This window comes from Cetorhinus maximus, chromosome 8 (genome assembly GCF_964194155.1).
Source record: "Cetorhinus maximus chromosome 8, sCetMax3.hap1.1, whole genome shotgun sequence".
Taxonomy (NCBI): domain Eukaryota; kingdom Metazoa; phylum Chordata; class Chondrichthyes; order Lamniformes; family Cetorhinidae; genus Cetorhinus; species Cetorhinus maximus.
In genome coordinates this window covers 41,287,549-41,308,430 of record NC_135886.1, presented here as the reverse complement: position 1 = coordinate 41,308,430, position 20,882 = coordinate 41,287,549, and the positions used below count along the sequence as shown (strand labels likewise).

The 20,882-nt window shown below is 40.2% G+C and overlaps 1 protein-coding gene across 3 annotated transcripts in view; it reads right to left on the bottom strand.

Annotated features, from left to right (window-relative positions):
• Positions 1 to 982: 982 nt before the first annotated feature.
• LOC144683571 (NADH-cytochrome b5 reductase 3-like) overlaps positions 983 to 20,882 on the bottom strand; it is a 35,124-nt gene continuing 15,224 nt past the window's right edge. For all 3 annotated transcript variants that reach the window (XM_078546721.1, XM_078546722.1, XM_078546720.1), the window contains exons 4-9: positions 20,549 to 20,655; positions 17,676 to 17,805; positions 12,890 to 12,973; positions 12,049 to 12,134; positions 9,238 to 9,337; positions 983 to 2,715 (exon numbers count right to left, since the gene is read on the bottom strand). In XM_078546721.1, the coding sequence (XP_078402847.1) occupies positions 2,543 to 2,715; positions 9,238 to 9,337; positions 12,049 to 12,134; positions 12,890 to 12,973; positions 17,676 to 17,805; positions 20,549 to 20,655 (680 nt within the window). In that variant the 3' untranslated portion in view covers positions 983 to 2,542. The remainder of the gene's footprint in view (positions 2,716 to 9,237; positions 9,338 to 12,048; positions 12,135 to 12,889; positions 12,974 to 17,675; positions 17,806 to 20,548; positions 20,656 to 20,882) is intronic.

The following is a 20,882-nucleotide window of genomic DNA, read 5'->3' as shown; positions in this document are numbered from 1 at the left end:
CATGATTGCAAATACCAGTAGATTTACAAGTTTTCAGCTAGCCTTATGGAATATTATATAACCCTATTGAATATGTACGTGGAAAATTAGCTCTTGCCATTAAAACAAATATTGAAATTTAAAACATTTCTAACAATCTTAATGTTAACTAAACTAGGGCTTTCAAACTGTAAAGGGGTGGAGCCAGAACCCTGAAAAGCAGTTTCAACTACGCTGAAAAGACAATCATCTTTTAATTTATCCCTTTTCTCTCATTTCAAATTTATCTTTTACTTTCTGATGTTTGCTTGTAAAATGTTCTTTATGTAATCTCATTGCAGCCTCTCTCTGCTGTGGAAGAGGTGCCATGAACTCCTCCTATATTCTTAATCAATTCACTTTCCAAAAGTGCTATGAATGCCTCTCCCCCCTTCTGGTCTCATATCTGTAACGTACTTGGCTTGGGTAAACAAATCACGTCATTCTGCCACTTCCACCCCAATTTCTTGAGACTGGATTCAACTCCTTAGGTTATTTTTTCTCTCTGTTCACGGATTAGGATCTTTCTGCAAAGTGCCCTATGTCATATTACTTGATTTTTTTTTAAATAGCTGAGATTCTTTCAGACTTGAACTGTCTGACTGGATGCTTCATTCTCGGCCTCCACCTCTGCTCTTTCGTCCATCAAGATGCTCCTGAAAGCTTACCACCAGGTGCAAGCTTTTGGTAACCTGGCCAAAATGGAATATGGCTCCGTATCAAACACTTCCATGAAGAGCCTTGGAACGTCTTAAGTTGAAGAGGCTATATAAATACAAGTTGTTTCCATTCACTCTGGATTGGTTTTCTTTTTTTTTGCACTTCTGCAACATGCTTCAAATGAATCCAATATAGTTTATATGAAGTACTCAAATGTTTTAACAATCAAATTCTTTAATGGCCATGTTATATTTCAACACCTTAAAAAAAAAACTGAAGCGCCAAGTCATTACAATATACAAAATTGTTCACCAAATGGATTTTTATTTTTTTTCTGTGCCATACATTTGTATTTCAGAAACTGTGATCATCCAGATTTACCAAAAGAATCTTCAGGACAAATCCCAAATTTATTATTCCATTGTACTTCAGCTAATGATTGAAGTAACTGATTTGTTTTTGTCTTGTCCTAAAACTGATACGCCTTGGTGCAGTGTCACTAAGTGACATTTGGGCAGGGGAGAGCGCACAGGGTGGTCTGTGATGTGGCATTGTGTCTCCACCAAAACAACTGGAGTTCTCAGATCCATCAAAGTCAATCTCAATTTGGAGCTGCATGTATTTTAAATAAGCACACATTACAGCTACTGTACTGTAAACTAGATCAAATAAAAACATGCAGGACTGCGGACTTCGTGGACATCTTAAAGACTAAGTAAAATCGCCAAGAAAATGATCAAAACAATTACTTAAGGCACAAGTACTTGAGTCAGAATTACAAGTGATCACTGGGAAACATGGGAGAATGAGACCAAAAATCAGACAGACTAGGCAAATTATCACTTGCTCAGGTACTATAAAATATTATAGCAAGATGTTGTGCCAAGCCTGAACGGAATGATTCCAGTATTCAGGCTATTACTGCTATTGAACTACGTCCAGCCAGTAATGCATCAAATGTAGATCACATTAATATTGCCCCCAATGTTTGATACACTATTTGCATTTAAATAACATTTGTGAATTTGCATCTTATTAATGAAAAAATCTTAAATGTGTCCTAACATACATTCACACAAGCAATTAAGGGGGTGCTGTTTTGAAGCTAAATCACAATCAGATGGCCTTTGAGGCAGATTATCAGTTATGGATAGTACTGTAGAAAACAGACCAGTTTCACAGAAGTGCCAGAGGAAATGTCAAGTCCTTTAAATCTTGGAAAACATGAGAAATTAGCATACTAATCCATTACACTTAGTGCCACACCCTTTGAATGCAGAAGATAAATACCTAAAGATTAAAAGATTGTTGCATTGCATATTCTGGATGCTGCATCACTTGGTCACCGATGGTTGCATGTGAAGTTCACTGACTTACACACATTCTTCAGTGCCAGTGTAGTACAGCAATGTGTGAAGTGCAAATAAAAAAGAAAAGATGGCAGAATTGAAAAAGTTCAACATATCCACCAACATGTCACTGTCGTCCCCTTGATTACTTTTTAGACTTTGGCAGATTTCATAGAGCAATTTGACATCTAAGAAGTTTGCAGTGGAAAGAGACATGAAAGTTTAAATCCATACATTAGTGACATGCACACAAAACATGAAGCTCTCAATTTTATGCTTTTCAAACAGATTAACTGACAGTACAATATATAAACACATTATACATTCATGTATTTCAATATGTGCAAATACACACTTGATATGGAGAAAATTAGTATTAAATGCAACTGGCATACAAACCAGCTTATTTTGTCCTAATAAGGTGAACACCACTGTTTGAAGTGCAAAAAATATTTCCATTTAGCTTGTGTATCACTTTCCCCTTTCCCCAAGCCCTAATTTGGGAATCTCAACACTTAGTAAATAAAGCGCGTTCCTTGTCCATATCCAAGTTTGTCCAAGTTGGGGTTGCATGCAAACTGAATCATTGGGGGCGGGCCACACATGAGAATCAAGACATCATCAGCAGGTGCAGGCAAGTGTTCCTTTATCATGTCAGAATTCAAGAAGCCTTCACTGAAATCCCAGCCTAAAATGGAAAAATAATTTGCATTAAAACAGATCTATTTAGATAGTGAAGAGAAAAAACCTAGAATGCAAGAATTAATTTCCATCATTACCTCAAGTCAATGCCAGACATGTGTTGGACGCACTAGGTGGAATCCCATTTACCTTGTTAGTGTGTTGAAAAATGCAAGTGGATTGCGAGTAACTAAATCACCACCGTCTCATATGCAATTAAGGGCGGGCAATAATGCTGGCTTTGTCAGCAATGTGCACATCCATGAAGGAAGTAATAAAATCAGGCCCCCAGATAGATATCAAATAGAAATAGACAAGGCAGGCAAAAAGGGTCCATAATGTCAGGAGAAGATAGCTGTTGCAAGTAGTACAATATTAAATGACATTATTGTACAAAACATGCTGGAAGATTGACAGCCTCAAGTCAGGTGAGAATTGACCGATTGAATTCGCTGAAGCAAAATATTAATCAGGCAGCAATCTCAAGGCTATAAATCAGGCTTCTGAGACAGCAACCAAGATAATTTCTTGATAGCCGAGGCAATAACCAAGAGGGGGAAGCCATTGTCCGATAGGGAAGGTGTGAAAGACTCTTGGGCACGTTTGTATCTATCCTGATAAACAGTTGATGGAGGAGAGAACCAGCCTTTCACACCAGACCATTGCTAGAAGAGTGGATGACCTAGCAGCCAACATTCAGAGTTCCCTAATCAAAAGACAGTTCAAGAATTTTGCAGTCTAGGACTCAATGACGGCATGGATATGAGTGATATAGCTCAACTTGCAATCTTTGCAAGAGGAGTCACAAACTTGAATTGTTGAGGAACTGCTAGACTTCTGTCCAAATGAAAGGCACAACAACGAGGCAAGACATTTTCAATGAAGTTCGACATGTCTTGGCAAAATTCAATCTTCCAGAGGACAAACTTTGTGGCCTGACAACTGATGGAACTTTTTCAATAAAGGCAAAGCACAGTGGCTTCGTCAGTCTGATGCTCAAATCAGGAAGTCATGACATATCACTATCATCTACCAAGAGCAGCTGTGTGCAAGGACCCTGGAGATGAGACATGAGATGGAGAAAGTTCTCTCAATAGTCAGTCAATTTCATTAAGGTCCAAGGGGCTTATCACAGACAGTTCCCAGCCTCTTGCAGAGGTCGGCTCTCAGCACGAGGACGTCATTTACTTCAGCCAGGTATGTTGGCTCAGCAAGGCGGCCACACTAGCCATCATCAGGTGGCGGGGGGTGGGGGCGGGGGGCAGTAAGGCAGTGGCAGGTGGTATTGTCACTATAGTAATCCAGAGACTCTGGGGACCCAGGTTCAAATCCCACCATGGCAGAATCCAATAAAAAAAAATCTGGAATTAAAGTCTAATAATGACCATGAAACCATTGTCAATTGTTGTAAATGCCCTGAGAGAAGAAAATCTGCTGTCCTTACTTGTGTCTGGCCTACAAGTGACTCCAGGCCCACAGCAAATGTAGTTGACTCTTGACTGTCCTTCAAAATGGCATAGTAAGCCACTCAGTTTTATCAAACCGCTATGGAGTCAATAAAGAATGAAACCGGATGGGGAACTCCAGACCTGGGCTCCAGAAATGACAACAGCAAACTTGGCCCTGTTGACCATGCAAAATCCTTACTAACATCTGTGCCAAAGTTGGGAGAGCTGTTGTTCCAAGCAACAGCTCGACAGTCTCACTCTCAGAATCATATCCTACAGATAATGTCCCAGACACTACCATCACCTGTCTCGGCAGCAGTGGGAGGGAATTGCCCTGAGAATCCTCAACATTGACTCTGGACCCCATGAAATCTCATGGCATCAGGTCAAACATGGGCAAGGAAACCTCTTGCTGATTACCACATACCACACCGCACCACCAACCCCCCCAACCCCACCCCTGCTGATGAATCAGTGCTCCATGTTGAACACTTGCAGGGAAGCACTAAGAGTGTCAAGGGTGCAGAATATACTCTGGTGGGGGATTCTGGTGAGCCAAGAACGGCTCAGTAGCACCATTACTGATTGAGCTGGCCGAATCCTAAAGGACATAGCTGCTAGACCACGTCTGCGGCAGGTGGTAAGGGACCCAACAAGGAGGGAAAAATATAGTTGACCATATCCTTACCAATCTACCTGCTTGCAAATGCATCTGTCCATGACAATAATAGTAGGAGTGACCGCCACACAGTCCTTGTGGAGACGAAGTCCCATCTTTACACTGAGGAAACCCTCCATCGTGTTGTGTGGCACTACCACCGTGCTAAGCGGAATAGATTTTCAAACCGATCTAGCAACTCACGACTGAGAACCATGAGGTGCTGTGGGCCATCAGCAGCAGCAGAATCACAATCTGTAAACTCATGGCCTGACATATCCCCCACACTGCCAACAAGCCAGGCGATTAAAAGCAAAATACTGCAGATGCTGGAAATCGGAAACAAAATGCTGAAAAATCTCAGCAGGTCTGACAGCATATGAGGAGAGAGAAACAAGAGTTAACTTTGAGTCCGTATGACCCTTCTTCAGGATTAAAGGTTCCGAAGAGTCTGATTGGACTCGAAACCTCAACAGTTTCTCTCTACACAGATGTAGCAGACCTGCTGAGTTTTTCTAGCATTTTCTGTGAGCCAGGGGATTAACCCTGGTTCAAAGAGTGCAGGAGGACATGCCAGGAGCAGCACCAAGCTTTACCCAAAAATGTGGTGTCAACCAGGTGAAGCTACAACACAGGACTATTTGCATGCCAAAATGCATAAACTGGTGATAAACAGAGCTAAGCAATCCCACCAACAACAGATCAGATCTAAGCCCTGCAGTACTGCCACATCTATTCATGAATGGTGGTGGACAATTAAACTGGAGGCGGCTCCACAAACAGCCCCATCCTCAAATGATGGGGGAGCCCAGCACATCAGTGCAAAAGGCAAGGCTGAAGCATTCGCAACATTCAGCCAGAAGTACTGAGTGGATGATCCATCTTGGCCTCCTTCAGAGGTCCCTTGATGCCAATCTTCAGCCAATTCACTCCACGAGAGCAAGAAATTGCTGAAGGTACTGGATACTGCAAAGGCTATGGGCCCTTACAATATTCCAGCAATAATACTGAAGACTTGTGCTCCAGGACTTGCTGCACCCCTAGTCAAGCTGTTCTAGTACAGCTACAACACTGGCATCTACACAGCAATGTGGAAAATTGCCCAGGCATGCAAATAGCAGGACAAATCCAGCCAGGCCAATTACCACCCCATCAGTCTACTCTTGATCATCAGTAAAGTGATGGAAGGGGTCAACGGCAGCACTAATAAGTGGAACTTGCTTAACAATAGCCTGCTCACTGACACTCAGTTTGGGTTCTGCCAGGATCACTCAGCTCCTGACCTCATTACAGCCTTGGTTTAAACATGGACAGAAGAGTCTAACTCTAGAGATGAGGTGAGACTGACTGCCCTTAGCATCAAGGTAGCATTTGACCAAATATGGCATTAAGGAGCCCTTGCAAAACTGGAGTCAATGGGAATCGGGGAAAACCGTTGGTTGGAGTTGTGGGCTGACAAATAACATTTGTGCCACACAAGTGCCAGGCAATGACCATCTCCAACCAGAGAATCTAATCATCACACCATGACATTCAATGGCATTACCATCACCGAATCCCCCACTAATATCATCCTGTGGGTTACCATTGACCAGAAACTGAACTGGACTAACCATATAAATACTGTGGCTAAAAGAGCAGGTCAGAGGCTAGGAATCCTGTGGCGAGTAACTCAGCTCCTGACTCCAAAGCCTGTCCACCATCTACAAGGCACAAGTCAGGTATGAGATGGAATACTTTCCACTTGCCTGAATGAGTGCAGCTCCAACACCGAAGAAGCTCAACACCATCCGGGACACAGCAACCCACTTGATTGGCGCCCCATCCACAAACATTCACTCCCTCCACCACTGATGCAGTGGTAGTGTGTACCATCTACAAGATGCACTGCAGAAATTCCCAAGACTCCTTAGACAGCACCTTCCAAACCCACAACTACTACCATCTAGCAGGACAAGGGAAGCAAGACACATGGGAACATCACCTGGAAGTTCCCCTCCAAGTCACACACCATCCTGACTTGGAAATATATCACCATTCCTTCACTGTCACTGGGTCAAAATCCTGTAACTACCTCCCCAAGAGCACTGTGGGTGTACCTACATCTCATGGACTGCAATGTTTCAAGAAAGCAGCTCACCATCACCTTCTCCAGGGCAATTAGTGATGGGCAATAAATGCTGGCCCAGCCAGCGACACCCACTACTCAAATGAAATAAAAGCCTGGAGACAAAAACCTTAATGGCTGGCAAAGGAAAAGACGAGAGTTTCATGGACAATGAGCGGCTTAATGATTTGACATCCTTAGTTGACATTACTAAGCTTCTTGTGGACTTAAATGTGAAACTGTAAGGAAAGGATCAGTCCATCAGACTGTATAATATGTCCATGTGTTCGTTCAGAAGTTGGAATTGCTGCAAAAAGAGTTCGCCACGAAGAAAGTTGTCCATTTCGCAACAGTCATCTAGGCATGCTGAGGCAGTGGACCATGATTGGTGGCTTGAGATGGATACGCACAGATTTGCAGATGTCAGAGGGCACAGTGATGAGATGAAGCTGTTTGCAGTTCCATTTGGAACAGATGCCATTGATGAATCCCAGATGGAGCTAATTAAGATGCAGAAAGACAGTGCCCTGAAGAGAGCTATTGCAAAGCATGACCTTCTGACATTTTACAGGCATTATGTTCCATACGATTCATACCCAAGCCTGTCAAGTCATGCTCGTTGCTTCAATGCATTGCTTCGCAGATGTTGCTGCGAGTGGTGTTTTTTTTTTAAACGAATGAAGATCAAGTCAAAAATAAAGATCACTGCTGACAGACTGGCATCTATCTGGAATGCTCCACATCGGCACCTCAAGTGCGCAGGCAGGCAGACATTACTTTTGCTTGCACGAGAAGTCAATGCTAGATGTTTCACTAAGCCTGCGCTCACTATGCTGTGGAGAAGGTGATTAAGTAATGTCTGCGAGACAACTAATTTAAGGTGCAGATTTCTGTCGCTCAAGATAAATTTCAAATCATCCGGTCGTTTCCCTTTCCTCCCAGAATTTCTCAGGGGGTCCCCGTGCAAGGAAGGAAATAACGGAAATGTGGTCCCTCATACGAAGAGGAGGGATGAGAATACAGAATTAGGATCACTCCTGACAGGAGGACATCAGGTCTGGGACATGCCATGGCGCTACATCAAGAACATGGGCAGGCACTGACTTCTTGTGGCAGGCAAAAACAAGGGCAGATGTCTCACTGAATCAATGTTCAATGGGTGGTGAAGGCAAAGTGATAAATTAGTCTTCTCATCTGCAGCTTGTTTGTGGAGATGCAGATTTATGTTGTTTGCAGTAACAGCAAGATAAATTTCCACTCCTCTGAGCCCATTTCCTTTTCTTCCCAAAAACTGAGCATCGACTCGAGTGAAAAAATTGAAATGTGCCCCCCGCAAAGCAAGAAGGTTGGACAAGCCTGATTTAGCCTCAACTGCTCCTGGGGTTTGGGAAGAAAGGTGGCAGTTGCTGGAATGTAAACATTTGGATGTAGCTGAGGGCAGGTTCATGCTCAGCTACTGATGTGCCCATGGATGACAGCCTACTGACACTTGCTGGCTGGGCTCACATGAAAGAATGTCAACATTTGCCAAATTTGTTAAAATTTAAATTGGAAGACAGCGTGGGATGAATATAGTGTCTTAATTCACCAACAGCATGAAAATACTTGCTATGGGGGAGATGCATCAGCTTTACAAATGAAGTTCGACAACTTCAATTAAAGATTAAACTTCAAAGTCTCAGAAGAGGGGAAAGTTAATTATCAATGAAATCTTTTGCAGGATTTTTAGGAGCCAACTCTACAGTAATTTATATGTACATGTTAATTGTGTAAATCCAAGTTTTAACCCTAGCCTCATTACAGGAAATTAACACCAAATCTACACAAATTGTAAAGACATCCTGTGTTTGGCTGTTTTTTTTGCTCCTTTTTAAAAAAAAATCTATTTTAACTATTCTTCACCCTCCTTCGCACCTACTCCTCCCACCATTTTAAGTCAAAACTCATTTATTTCACATTTTTGACCTTCAACCTTCCAGTCACCAGTGTTGGAGCAGAGAACACGTTTGGGGAAAATGTATTTACTTAAACAAAAAAAAAATCTTGAGTTGATTTTTAGTCACTCAAGTACACAGACATATGCAATCTCAGATGGAAGGGAGGTTGAAATGAGTAGCCCCCAAAGGAACAAGGTTTACATACCTGTAATGAATAACAAATTATGAACCGAAACACTTCTTTGGCTCCAATTCTATGATAGTTAAATTAAGAATCAAGACTTGAACATGAAAAGCTCTCCCATTAGCCAATTCCAAAAGGAATTCATTGCAAGTTCATTTTATTAAACTGTATTAAAGAAAGGCTTTTAAGATCTACCTTCAGGAGCCTTATCCACTGTATACCACAGCCTAAAGCGATCAGAATACTGAGCTTGAATTTCCTCCAAGTCATCACGAAGCAGAATGTCCTTTTCAGTCTAAGACAAAAAAAATTGACAAAATGTTTTTTGTTTAACCCACATGCCATACTGTTTTCTGCTGCTATGAAGGAGACCAGCAACCAGTGTACTCCCACAACTAGAGTTAAATCCAAGATTGAGGGAAAAAATAAAATAAATTTAAAAAGGGCATGCCTTTTCAGTGAACACAACTTTAATCTTCTATAAACATAAGCTTATCCATAGCTCAAAATGCATTTCCTAATGCATACCAAGTCCAATTCACCCATTACCCTGTGACCCACATTGACTTCTGGTCCACAGAATTTTAAATTGAGGTGTTTGTTTAAAATCAGATCGTCTTGGCCCTCTCCATCTCTAACTTGCTTCAGCCATTCAACCTCTAAGAACTGTACATTCCTCCATTCCTGGCCCTTCTGAGCATTCCCAACTGTGACAAAAGTATAATAATTATATTTTTCAGGTTTATTGTGATGTAGGTTTATGGGTGTGATTATAGTTGGGTCCATCTGTGAGATTTAATTACATTTGGAGTCAAATAGACTGCAAGCTGGAAATCAAAAGAAGCCCGTGTAGGAGGTGCTTGACATGCTAATGACTAAACATGGATGCTGGCTTAGCAGTAAGGTGTGAAGAGAATTTGCATTTTTAGATAAATGAAGGGATTGTTAGATTTCAGAGGGCTGTTAGTCTGTTTACAACTAGCCAGATAAGCAGGGCTAAGGAGCGTGTTTATTTTTCCCCAAAGGTTATTGACAATATTGGCAGCATGAAAGGTTCTCTCTCATGAGGAAGATACAGCTTCAAAGACATATGGAACAATAGAATTTACATATTAAGGAGAGAGAAACATATATAAAAAGGAGAATGAAAGGTTATGAAAGAAGGCCATGTAAGATCTAAAATGAGTGAGAGAAACAGCCTTCAAGAAGCCTCCAGCTATTTGTGCTGGAGTCTGCTATGTAAAGTAACTGAAGGTGGGAAGCCATTTGGAATTCCACTGTCAAGTGGGTAGTGTGTTAACTTGGTTTCATTTTAAATCTGAAATCTATTTTGGACTGTTGCCTTAAAGGGATTGTGTGGCTGGGAGTCAGGTCAATTAGGAATTTTAGGATTTGTTATAGTAGTAAGTAACTGTAGTCTTATGTATGTGCTTGAAATCTTTTATTTTGCTAATAAATTTTTTTATTTAATTTTTAAAATCTGAAGGTCTTGGTGGACTCATCACTTCTGAATTCAGTGCACACATCTTCTCAAACACAAATTACAAAACCGTTGTGATAGCATGACCAAGTTTCCCTTGTGGATTTGGTCCGCCTGACACACATCATCTGCCATGTCATAACACAGCTTTCTTTCTTCCTTCCATCACTGGCAGCTGTACTTTGAGCTATCAAGGTCAGAAGCTCAAATTTCCCCTCAATCTCCTTTTAAGATGTGCATTGAAACATCTATCTAAGCTTATGGTCACCTGCCCTAATGTCTTTGGCTGTGCCTAATTTTTCTAATTATGCTTCTATGAAGCGCTTTGTAATGTTTTACTATTCTAAAAAGGTGCCATACAAATGCAAGTTGTTGTTACATGGTTGATTTGGCCTCAAACAAGACTGGTTGCAAGTTTCACTGAACAGACATTGTACTGCATTGTTGCTGACTTGACACTACTAGATTCTAGGAAACGGAAGTGACTTTCCTGGGTTATTCACCTAAAGCAAGTGTTGGTTTAAGGCCGTGGTGGTCCTAAATGCATACAATAGCCGTGACATGGTTGCAAATGGATAAATTTCAAAAATAATTTCATTAGCAGCAAAGGATTTCATCCCCCACCTTCCTTCAATACACCCAACCCAGTTGATAGATCATTTAAATAAAAATGCTGGAAATGTTCAGCATTTGGCAGTCTGGCAGCATTAAGGTCATGGACCTGAAATGTTAACTTTCTCTCTCCATTGATGCTGCCAGACCTGCTGAGATACTTTAGCATTTCTGATTTTATTTCAGATTTACAGAATCTGTAGTATTTTGCTTTTGTATCATTTAAAATATCTTTCATTAATAGAACAGAAGTGGGATTAGGTAGCAATAGCTGGACTTTTATTTTGTTAAAAACTAAAGATGCAAACAAAATCCTCCACTTCTATATTCATAGGCACATAGCTGCTTTTTCACCTAATGCAGTTCCATCAGAATCGTAAGTACCAACAATTGCATGGTTTGGGTAATTTTCCATTGGCAGCATGTCACAAATGCCTGTAAAGCAATATAAATTTGAATTAAGATATTTTTCCACATGAAGATCAGCTACGGTTCAGTGGATGAACTTTCATCCAAGTCAGAAGGCAGTGAGTCCAAACCTCATTCCAGGTTGACACTATAGCACTAGGACTGCTGCACTGAAAGTAAGTGTCATTTTTCTGAGCCGTTAAACCCAAGCCCTGCCTGCCCTTATAGGGTAGATGTTAAAGACTCCACTGCAACTAATCGGCAGAAAAGCAGGGCCTCAACCAACATCAAGACAAGTGATTTTACCTACTGCCATTTGTAAAATCTTATTGTCCACAAAATGGCTGCCACATTTTCCCACACTACAGTGTCTACATGTCAGGATATCCCGAGGTTGTGAAAAGTGCTATATAAAATAAGTTCTTTTTTATACCATTACAATGGCTTTAATTAATTTGTCTTATTTAGATTGCCTCAGCACAATAAACATTTTTAAATTTACTCACTTGATTTGCAAAAAGTAAATAGCACATAGTTGGGTCTTCATGATCTTTCATGATGGCACGAATTAATTGCAGCATTGGAGTGATACCTACAGAAGAAGGCAGCAAATGAATAAAGAGCATCCAAACAAATTTGTAGCAGAATGACCAAGTGACTCTACTCAATCTGGTGTCACAGCTGTGCCAAAATTCCATGTTCTGTTGGTTTGAATCCCTTTATTCCCATGTAAAATATTCTATTTCCTAACTTCTAACACTTAAAAGGAAAATAGATTTAGTTGCTTGTGCTATCTTCCTCTCATGCAGTTGGATTTCTATTGAAAACAATGTATGGCTGTGTCTTTAAATTCCCTGTGTAAAGGTATACTAAGCCATGTAGACATGGATTTCAGGTTCAATTATAGGTTGGGATAGCTGTGGAGAAGTTATTACTTGTTTCAAAGTCCCTGATAGGGAAGGAAAACCAAACCAAGTACGGATTTCAACTTCTGATTTTCTTTTTGATTTGTGCTGGAGCTTGTGTAGATAGTATATAATGTGTTTCCACCCTCCCCATATGTGAACACTCCCCTGATGCTCACTATTCATTTTACAAATGGAAAAACAACTTTTCAGAAGGATGTGGTTTTCATGAAGCCCCTATTTGACAGAGTACAAGGGGGAGGGTTAAAGGAGAGAAAACAGTGGGAAAAATATTTTCCAACCATTTGGTGTATTTAAAAACTAGCAAGAGGCAATAGTCACAACTATCACAAGCACTATATGGTTACTCAACAGAACCACATTACAGCTGCAGCTTTGGTTTGATTGCAGATTTAATGATATTTGCAACTTATGTACCTACCAGATCCACCTGCTATCATACCAAGCTTTTTGACATACTTGGTTTCTGGTGATGATTTCTTGTCAGGCTGGATGGCAAATTCCCCTGGGGAGAAAAAAAACAACTTACTATACAATTGTTCCTCTCCACCCAACCAACCCACAAGAGTCATGCCACAATTAAGATTGTTGGACAATATGCTTATTTTAATAGTCAACAGCATGTGAAATGTGAAGCCATTTTTTGCCTGGAATAATGTAAAGATACCATTTGCTTAGTTTACACATAGGAAACAAATGTTCGAACTTTGTCTGCTCCTTTAGTGTGATACTATTAAGGAAAAAAAAACCTTCCCATCTTACGAAGTTTCCAAGCTCAGTCTCCAACCAAAAAAAAAGGCAGAACTTTGAATAATAGATTGATGGGAAGCTTCACAGGGCAAAACCTATGGCACTCTTGCCTAAGAGCAGTTTCTCATTCCAGTGCATGGCATGGAAGGAGGAGCTAGAAAATATAGCCTAAATAAATAACAAGAAATTGGACACGGCAGTGCTACTCAATGCTATAACTGTTATAGCATTGAGTAGCACTGCCGTGTCCAATTTCTTTGGGGGGGGGGGGGATGTGGTTTTCCAGAAAGCTTTTGATAGAAGGTCCCACGCAGGTTAGTAAACAAAATTAAAGTACACAAGATATTGGCGGGCAGGGGGGAGATATTACTGGTATGGATTATGAATTGGTTAACAAACAAAACACAGTAGGGATGATCAGGTCACTCTCAAGATGGCAGGCTGTTGTTATTAGTGGGGTGCTGGGACTACAGCTGTTCAATCTTTATCAATGATTTGGTTGTGGGGACCAAATGTAATATTTCCAAATTTAAATAGGTTTAGTTCAGAACTTGAGTATTGCTTAAAAAAAAAAGGACATGTTGAAGCTTTATGTCTTGCACTCATCAGGACATTTCGCAAGAATGCCAAATGTAAAGGGAGCAATTTATATTTCATGAGAAGAGTGTGTGTGCTGATTAGTTGGCAAGTGCACTCCGAGTGGTAGAGACATTGCCATGGAGAATGCAGTTAACTGATGACTGACTGTTAACTTCCAAGCTTTGTTTAAAGTCAAACCAGGCAGGGCGACTCATTAGTCAAGGCATTGCCCTGGGGTGGGGGGGGGGGGATGAACCTGAGAATGGCTGTTACCTATTTTGCTTAATTGAAAGAGGTAGTGTACATATTCTGTCTGCAAAGAAACCTTGCCAACCAATCAGCACTCTTCATGAAGTATAAATTGCTATTCTCGCATTGTCCCAATGAACAAGTGCAAGATGAAAAGCTTTGACATGTCTTTTTTCCAGCAAACTCAATTTCCAAATTTTCTGATGACAAAACTAGGTGGGAATGCAGGTTGTGGAGGCTGCAAGGAGGCTTCAAGGGGACTCGGACAGGCTAAGGCAACGTGAATGGGCAAGAACATGGCAGATGGAATGTAATGCAAATAAATGAAGTTTAGATTAGTTTAGAAGGCAGATTTTATTATTCTAAAATTAGTTTTTTATTCTAAAATTAGTTTAGAAGGCAGAGTATTTCTCAAATTTCTCACGAGTTACTAAAAGCTAGCATGCAGGTGCAGCAAGCAATTATGAAGGCAAATGGTATGTTTGCCTTCATCGCAAGGGGATTTAAGTACAGGAATAAAAGTGTCTTGCTGCAATTTTATAGAACCTTGGCGAGACCACACCTGGAGTATCATCTACAGTTTTGGTCTCCTTATCCAAGGAAGGATGTACTTGCCATAGAGGGACTGCAACAGAGGTTCACCAGATTAATCCCTGGTCTGGTGGAATTGTCTATGAGGAGGGATTTGAGGAAATTGGGCCTGTATTCTCTAGTTTCAAAGAATGAGAGGAGATCTCATTGAAGCGTACAGAAATCTTACAGGGTAGATGTAGATAGGAGGTTTTCCCTGGTTGGTGGGTCTAGAACCAGAGGACATATCCTCAGAATAAAAGGGGCAGGCTATTTAAGACAGAGATGGAGGAGGAATTTCTTCACGCAAAAGGTGGTGAATCTTTGGAATTCACTACCACAGGGTCAGGGCTGTGGAAGCCCAGTCATTGAGCATGTTCAAGACAGAACACTATAGATTTTTGGATACTAAGGACATCAAGGGAAATGGGATAGTGTGAGAAAGTGGCATTGAGGCAGATCAGCCATGATCTAATTGAATGGTGGAGCAGGCTTGACAGGCCAAATGATCTACTCCTGTTCTTATGTTTCTAAAACATCCCCAATTCACATTTGTGGCAAGTGATCATCACTTAGCAAAATTCCCAAAAGAAATTTATTCCTCAATTCATTTTAGAGTTGTTGACTTCAAAGAACCAAACTATATGAAATAGCTACCCAGAGGGAGGAGCTGAAAGTACAGGTCTGATATGAACTCATTACGGCTTTCAAAGCACATTATGGGTCATATTGTACTGCAGTACAAAACTATACGTTGGAGATTTAACCACATTTCGCAATTTTACAAATAATCCAAGCCCTGGTTAATGTCTCGTCACAGAGGACAGGTCCATTAATGTTGTGGACCCAAATGTTTTACTGTTGGGTGGAAATGGCACTGGGTGTTCTTAGAATTCAGTATTTCCACAGTCAATAGAACTTCCCGATTACTCCCAATTGATAAACCAGCTGAGGGAAGCAATATGTCACAAGGTCAGAAGAGGAAAGGTAAGATTAGTTGTTCTTTACATCAAGCCAGAGTTCAACTAGGTATGGCACATGTGCTAAAACTAAACTTAGTTAAGAAAAAAAAAAGGAAACACTAGTGGCTGGAGTCATAAATGTCACAAAGCCAGTCAAAAGTCCTAGAACGTCACTGGAAAGTTCCTCAGGAAAGCAATCGGGGGTCAACCATCTTCAAATGCTTTATCACTGACCTGAGTCACAAGGTCAGAAGAGGGGCTGTTTAACGACAATTCCAGTTTCAGACCATTTTCAATAATGAAACAGCCCACTCCAGGCTACTGTAGTAGGTAATGTCTTTATCATGTAACTGGCAGGCAATGTTCATCTCCAACAAGAAAAAGTTATGTTACCTTCCCATGGTGTCCAATAGTAGCACCATTGAATCACACACTATCATCTTGTGCTGGTGTGGCAGTCACTTGTGACCAGAAGCTGAAAAGGAACAAAAGTAGGGCAGAGACTAGATACTCTGCAAGAAGTGGCTCACCTCCTGACCCCCAAGTCTTTCCACCATCTACAAGGCTAAATCAGGAATGTGATGGTATACTCACCACCTGCCTGGGTATATGCAGCTGCAACAAAGCTCAAGAAATTCAACATCACATAGGCCAGACTGTCCCTATTACCAGACTACATATCCAACACCTCAATCATTGTAAATATTGCATCAATCTACCGTAGCTACTCGCCAAGCATGCTTTGAAGTCAGCAGCCTCCCCCACAACCATTAAGAACAAAAAGCAACAATGTTGTGCCAACACCATTACCTCAGATTCTCAACTTAGACAAATATAGTGCTGTTCCTTCATTGCTGGCCCATATCCTCTAATAGTTCTTAGGGGCTCCTACAAAAGGCAAGGCATTTCAAGGAGACATCACACAACACCTTCTCAGGGTCACTAGGGATGGGAAATAAACAGCACTGCCAGGGCCAACCAAATTCCAGAGAAAAATAAACAAAGCGACATCGCTCCAAATTATACTGCTCTTGTTAAACCTTGAAATTAAAAAAATCTAGAAGGCTACTACGCCCCTACAATTCCAGGTCAAGTAACATTAACTTTGTTCTTTCAGCTATTTCACAGAAATAAGGCAATGTTTACAACCTCTAGTTTACAAAAAGAAGAGGTTTTGATTAGATCACATCATACCTTATTACTTTTCTAAACAAGTCAGAACATAAAGGTCAGGATCTGAGCTTCAAATTGGCTGTATTTCCCATAGCTGCAAATGTTCCTTTTGTGGAAGCCAATTGTTTGGCATGAAAAATGTTGTTTCCTTTTTGAGAACACGAAAGTTCAAGTGCTGCCACCTTTTGTCTGCTTGTAGCAGGTCAAGCACATGTGCAAAGCCAAAATATCACAATGTGATATAAGCTAGAAAGCTCCAAATGTCACCAAAAAAATCTCAGCTGGTTTAGAACCATTTCAGCAGACCTGGTGCCATCACCACACCTATTGGTCAGAAACTGCACTAAGCCCAGCTTGCCCCATTTTAATAATGGCCCATTGTTTTAAATATCAACAGCAATGAAAAACAGACACCCATCAGTTAAGAATTTGAATCGAGTGTACACTACAGCCAAAAGTGATGCTTTGAACACTATCATTAATAGTTACTAACAGGTTCCACTGGTTCTTAAAGCAACAGCTGTGTGATCATAAAGAATATTCATTGTGCAGGTCAAATAAGTTACTGTGTGTTCAGAGCCACTTATTGTGCAAAACGTGTGGGGTGCTAAAAATTAACATGCTTGCAGCACTTGTGATTTTTAAAGAAACTTGTACACAAGTTCAATTGAATGACAAATCCAAGCTCTCTAGTGATCTAATGTGCCTGCTAATCAATAAAAAAAGGTCACACCAACAGGATGGTAATGTGGAATAAGTTCTTAGTACAAAGGTTACACTGAACAGATGAACAGGGTATGGGTTGTTTATCTTCCACTTACCTTCACCTCTCTTCCCCTATTTTTGTGAATGCTAGTGATCCCTATTTCAAGTTGTAGATTACAGTAATGCCAGTAATGTGTGGATTGCAAACACAAATTTCACCTTTTCCTTTGTAAGTAAGTAATCCACCTGGTCCTCTGAAGTGAATGGCATCCCCAACCTTCAGGTCTTCCAGATACTGAGACATCTTACCACCTTCTGGGAATTTGGGATGTACACCTTTAAAATAGATCTGCAGAGAGACAATATCAAGCTTTGTAAGCTCGAAGGCTAGTTTATGTAGGTCCATTATGCTGTAAGAAAGTAAAATCAGCATCAGCCCCAGCAGGAAAGTAAAACAGACAAGAATGAATAGTTATTTATCCAAAATGTACAGCTGAATATCTAATGGGTGTTTGAATTATACAGATACAAAACGGAATTGTGAATCACAGATGCTGCTCGAGAAGTATAGGAAAATAGAATATAATTATAAATATAGATCTTCCAGACAGAGCAGAAAATTAAGCAATAAAGTTGGGATTACAAAACGTTCAATTAGACTAGAATATACCACACAAGATTTTCAGCAGCCTTTTGAACAAGGTATTCAAGAAGTTAGAGTTTATGCAGACCAATTCTTTCCATCATCTACTAATTGTCTAATTGCCTGAATTCTTAATTACAAGTGCTATGTAATCTCATTAGTTTTTAATCAAGAAATAATTCTACACTTATGAACTACAGGAATAAAGCTAACGTGACTACAAACTCCAAACAACAATTAACACTTAAAATAGACTAGAGTTCATGAGAAACATTTGTTTTAAGGCACCACATTTGTTATTTCTTCTTTTGTCCTCTTTTCTCTTCCCCTCCTCCCAAGAGTATCCCTGACCCAATTCCTTCTACCAAATGTACTGCAATTTTAACTTGCCAATACAAAGGTGAAACAGGTAAAGGGCAAAATGTACACAAATGATAAATGAAGTGAAGAAGGAACAATTTGAATTTTTTTTGGCTATTTACCCCTTTTGAGTAATTTATGTTAAGATATTGAAATTAAGTGAACTTTTGACTCAAAGATGTTAAATTCATAACATGCCTGGTGATGCAGATCATGGTTCAACAAAAGAAACTAGACCCAGCTAAATATTTAATCAGGATGGTATTTGTCACCTGGTATTTACAGCACAGAAACAGGTAATTTGGCCCAAGAGGTCCATGCTTGTGTTTGTGCTCCACATGGAGCCTCCACCCATCCTTTTTCATCTAATCCCATCACCATATTCCACTATTCCTTCCTCCATTGGTTTGTTCATCTAGTTCCCCTTAAAATACATCTATGTCATTTGGCACAAATATTTTTGGTGGTAGCTGGTTTCAGTCTTTACCTAGAAAGCGGTGAGAAGTTTCTCCCAAATTCCTCATTGCATTTATTAGTGACTATTTTATATTTATAACCCCAGCATTTTACAGCACATTCTGTAGTATGTGATAAACCCATTCAACCTTAAAGATCTTAATCAGGTTACACAGTAGTCTTGTTTTCTGGAGATAACAGCATTGTCTGTTTAATCTTTCTCCATAGATATATCTCTCAGGTCTACTACCATTCTATTATATCTTTTTGGCACCTTCTCCAATGCCTCCATATCCCTTCTATAATATGGAGACCAGAACTCTTCACAACACACCAAATGTGGTCTAACCAGGGTTTTCATACAAGTTTTAATGGTTTTTAAATTTCTACCCCTCTAGAAATTAACACCAGTGTTTTGTTGCATTTGTTATGCCTTCATTAACCTGGTTAATGCAACAATTTAAGTAGCGTGTCCATGTTTTATTTTAAAATGAAAAAGAGCTTCTTCCTCCCACCCCAGTGCCTCTGAGTAAATGCAAACCGTAATGTGACCATAGGCCATACATAGCAGGAAGGCCAAGGTTTGGTCCTTGGTCAACATACCACAGTTTGAGAGAGATTTGTTAACACATCTAGTGAGGAGATTGAGGATTATGCTGGTACGGCATCAGTTTGAGCCTTGTAGGGAGTTCTGCCAGGGAACCTCCAACTTTGGAGGAATGGAAAAAAGGGAAATAGAATATTGGTTTGACTGACAGCTCACCTGGACACCCACAGGCACAGACAGCTGAGCAGGGTCAAAGGTCAAGCTGTTGGCTTTTTGTCCAGCCAAGAAATGCATGTATAAATACACACAGGTAGCATTCAAGAACTGCTAAGGTGGTGGTAGGTGCTTTTGGGGAGATTACTGGTCAGAAAAGAGTTTAGTGCACTTTATTATTTTCTAATGATTATGGTTAATTTATGAGAAGTCAGTCAACTTGATGTACATTTTACTTAACAAATTTGCTGAGGTGAAGTTATAGTACCCAGTTCACGCAATAAGTTTTTTAAGAAAAATTAATACCAACTCTTATGCCAAGCTATCACATTACTAGAAACTGTGCAATAGCAGTAGGCTGCTCTTTATAAGGAATGCAGGTTCTGTTTAGAGAAAAGTTTCAGAATAAGGAGTTCACTATTCAGGAAAGAGATAGACGATTACTTTTTTTTGCACTCAAAGGGTTGTGGACCTTTGAAATTCTCTACCCTGGATAGCTGGGAAGCTAAATTGTTGACTATAATCAAGACAGAACAATACATTTTTGGACATGAAGGGAATTTACAAATATGGGGAAAGTGTAGTTAAAGGTAGATCAACTACAATTGTATTGAATGGTGGAGCAAGCTTACATCCTTATGTAACACTAAAGCCTTTGAAACAAATAATCAAACAATTACAAACAACTTGACATTGAAGTAGTTAGCTGGACATAGACAAATAATGAATAGCATGGTTCATTCTGGTTTTATAGTGAAAAGATTCTTAAGTCTGCCTGCTTTCTAGTTTAAAATCCTATGACATTCTCAGAATCTGCCACATTTAAATATGCATTGTTACATTTTTGTTGGCAGATAAAGAATTAGACATTACCTTGACAACAAGATCCACATAGCCTTTGTCATCATCACTAGTAACTGGAGTATATGGTCGCACAACAAGGTTTCCATCAATTCTTGCAGAGACGTACACATGTTTTCCTGTATTGAAAGATTTAAGTCAAACAACTTGTGCTTCAATACAAAACTAAGAACTGCTGAAGTAATACAATTTTAATTGGACTAGCAGATGTCCTGAGGCATTGCTTGCAGACTGAGAATGAGATGGGGCTGTGTGTCTAGTAGGGCCATAAGCACGTTTATTTTTCTACTTGGGTGGATTTCCAAGAACAAAGTTGAACAGGGAGCAAGCAGTGCCTGCACAAGAT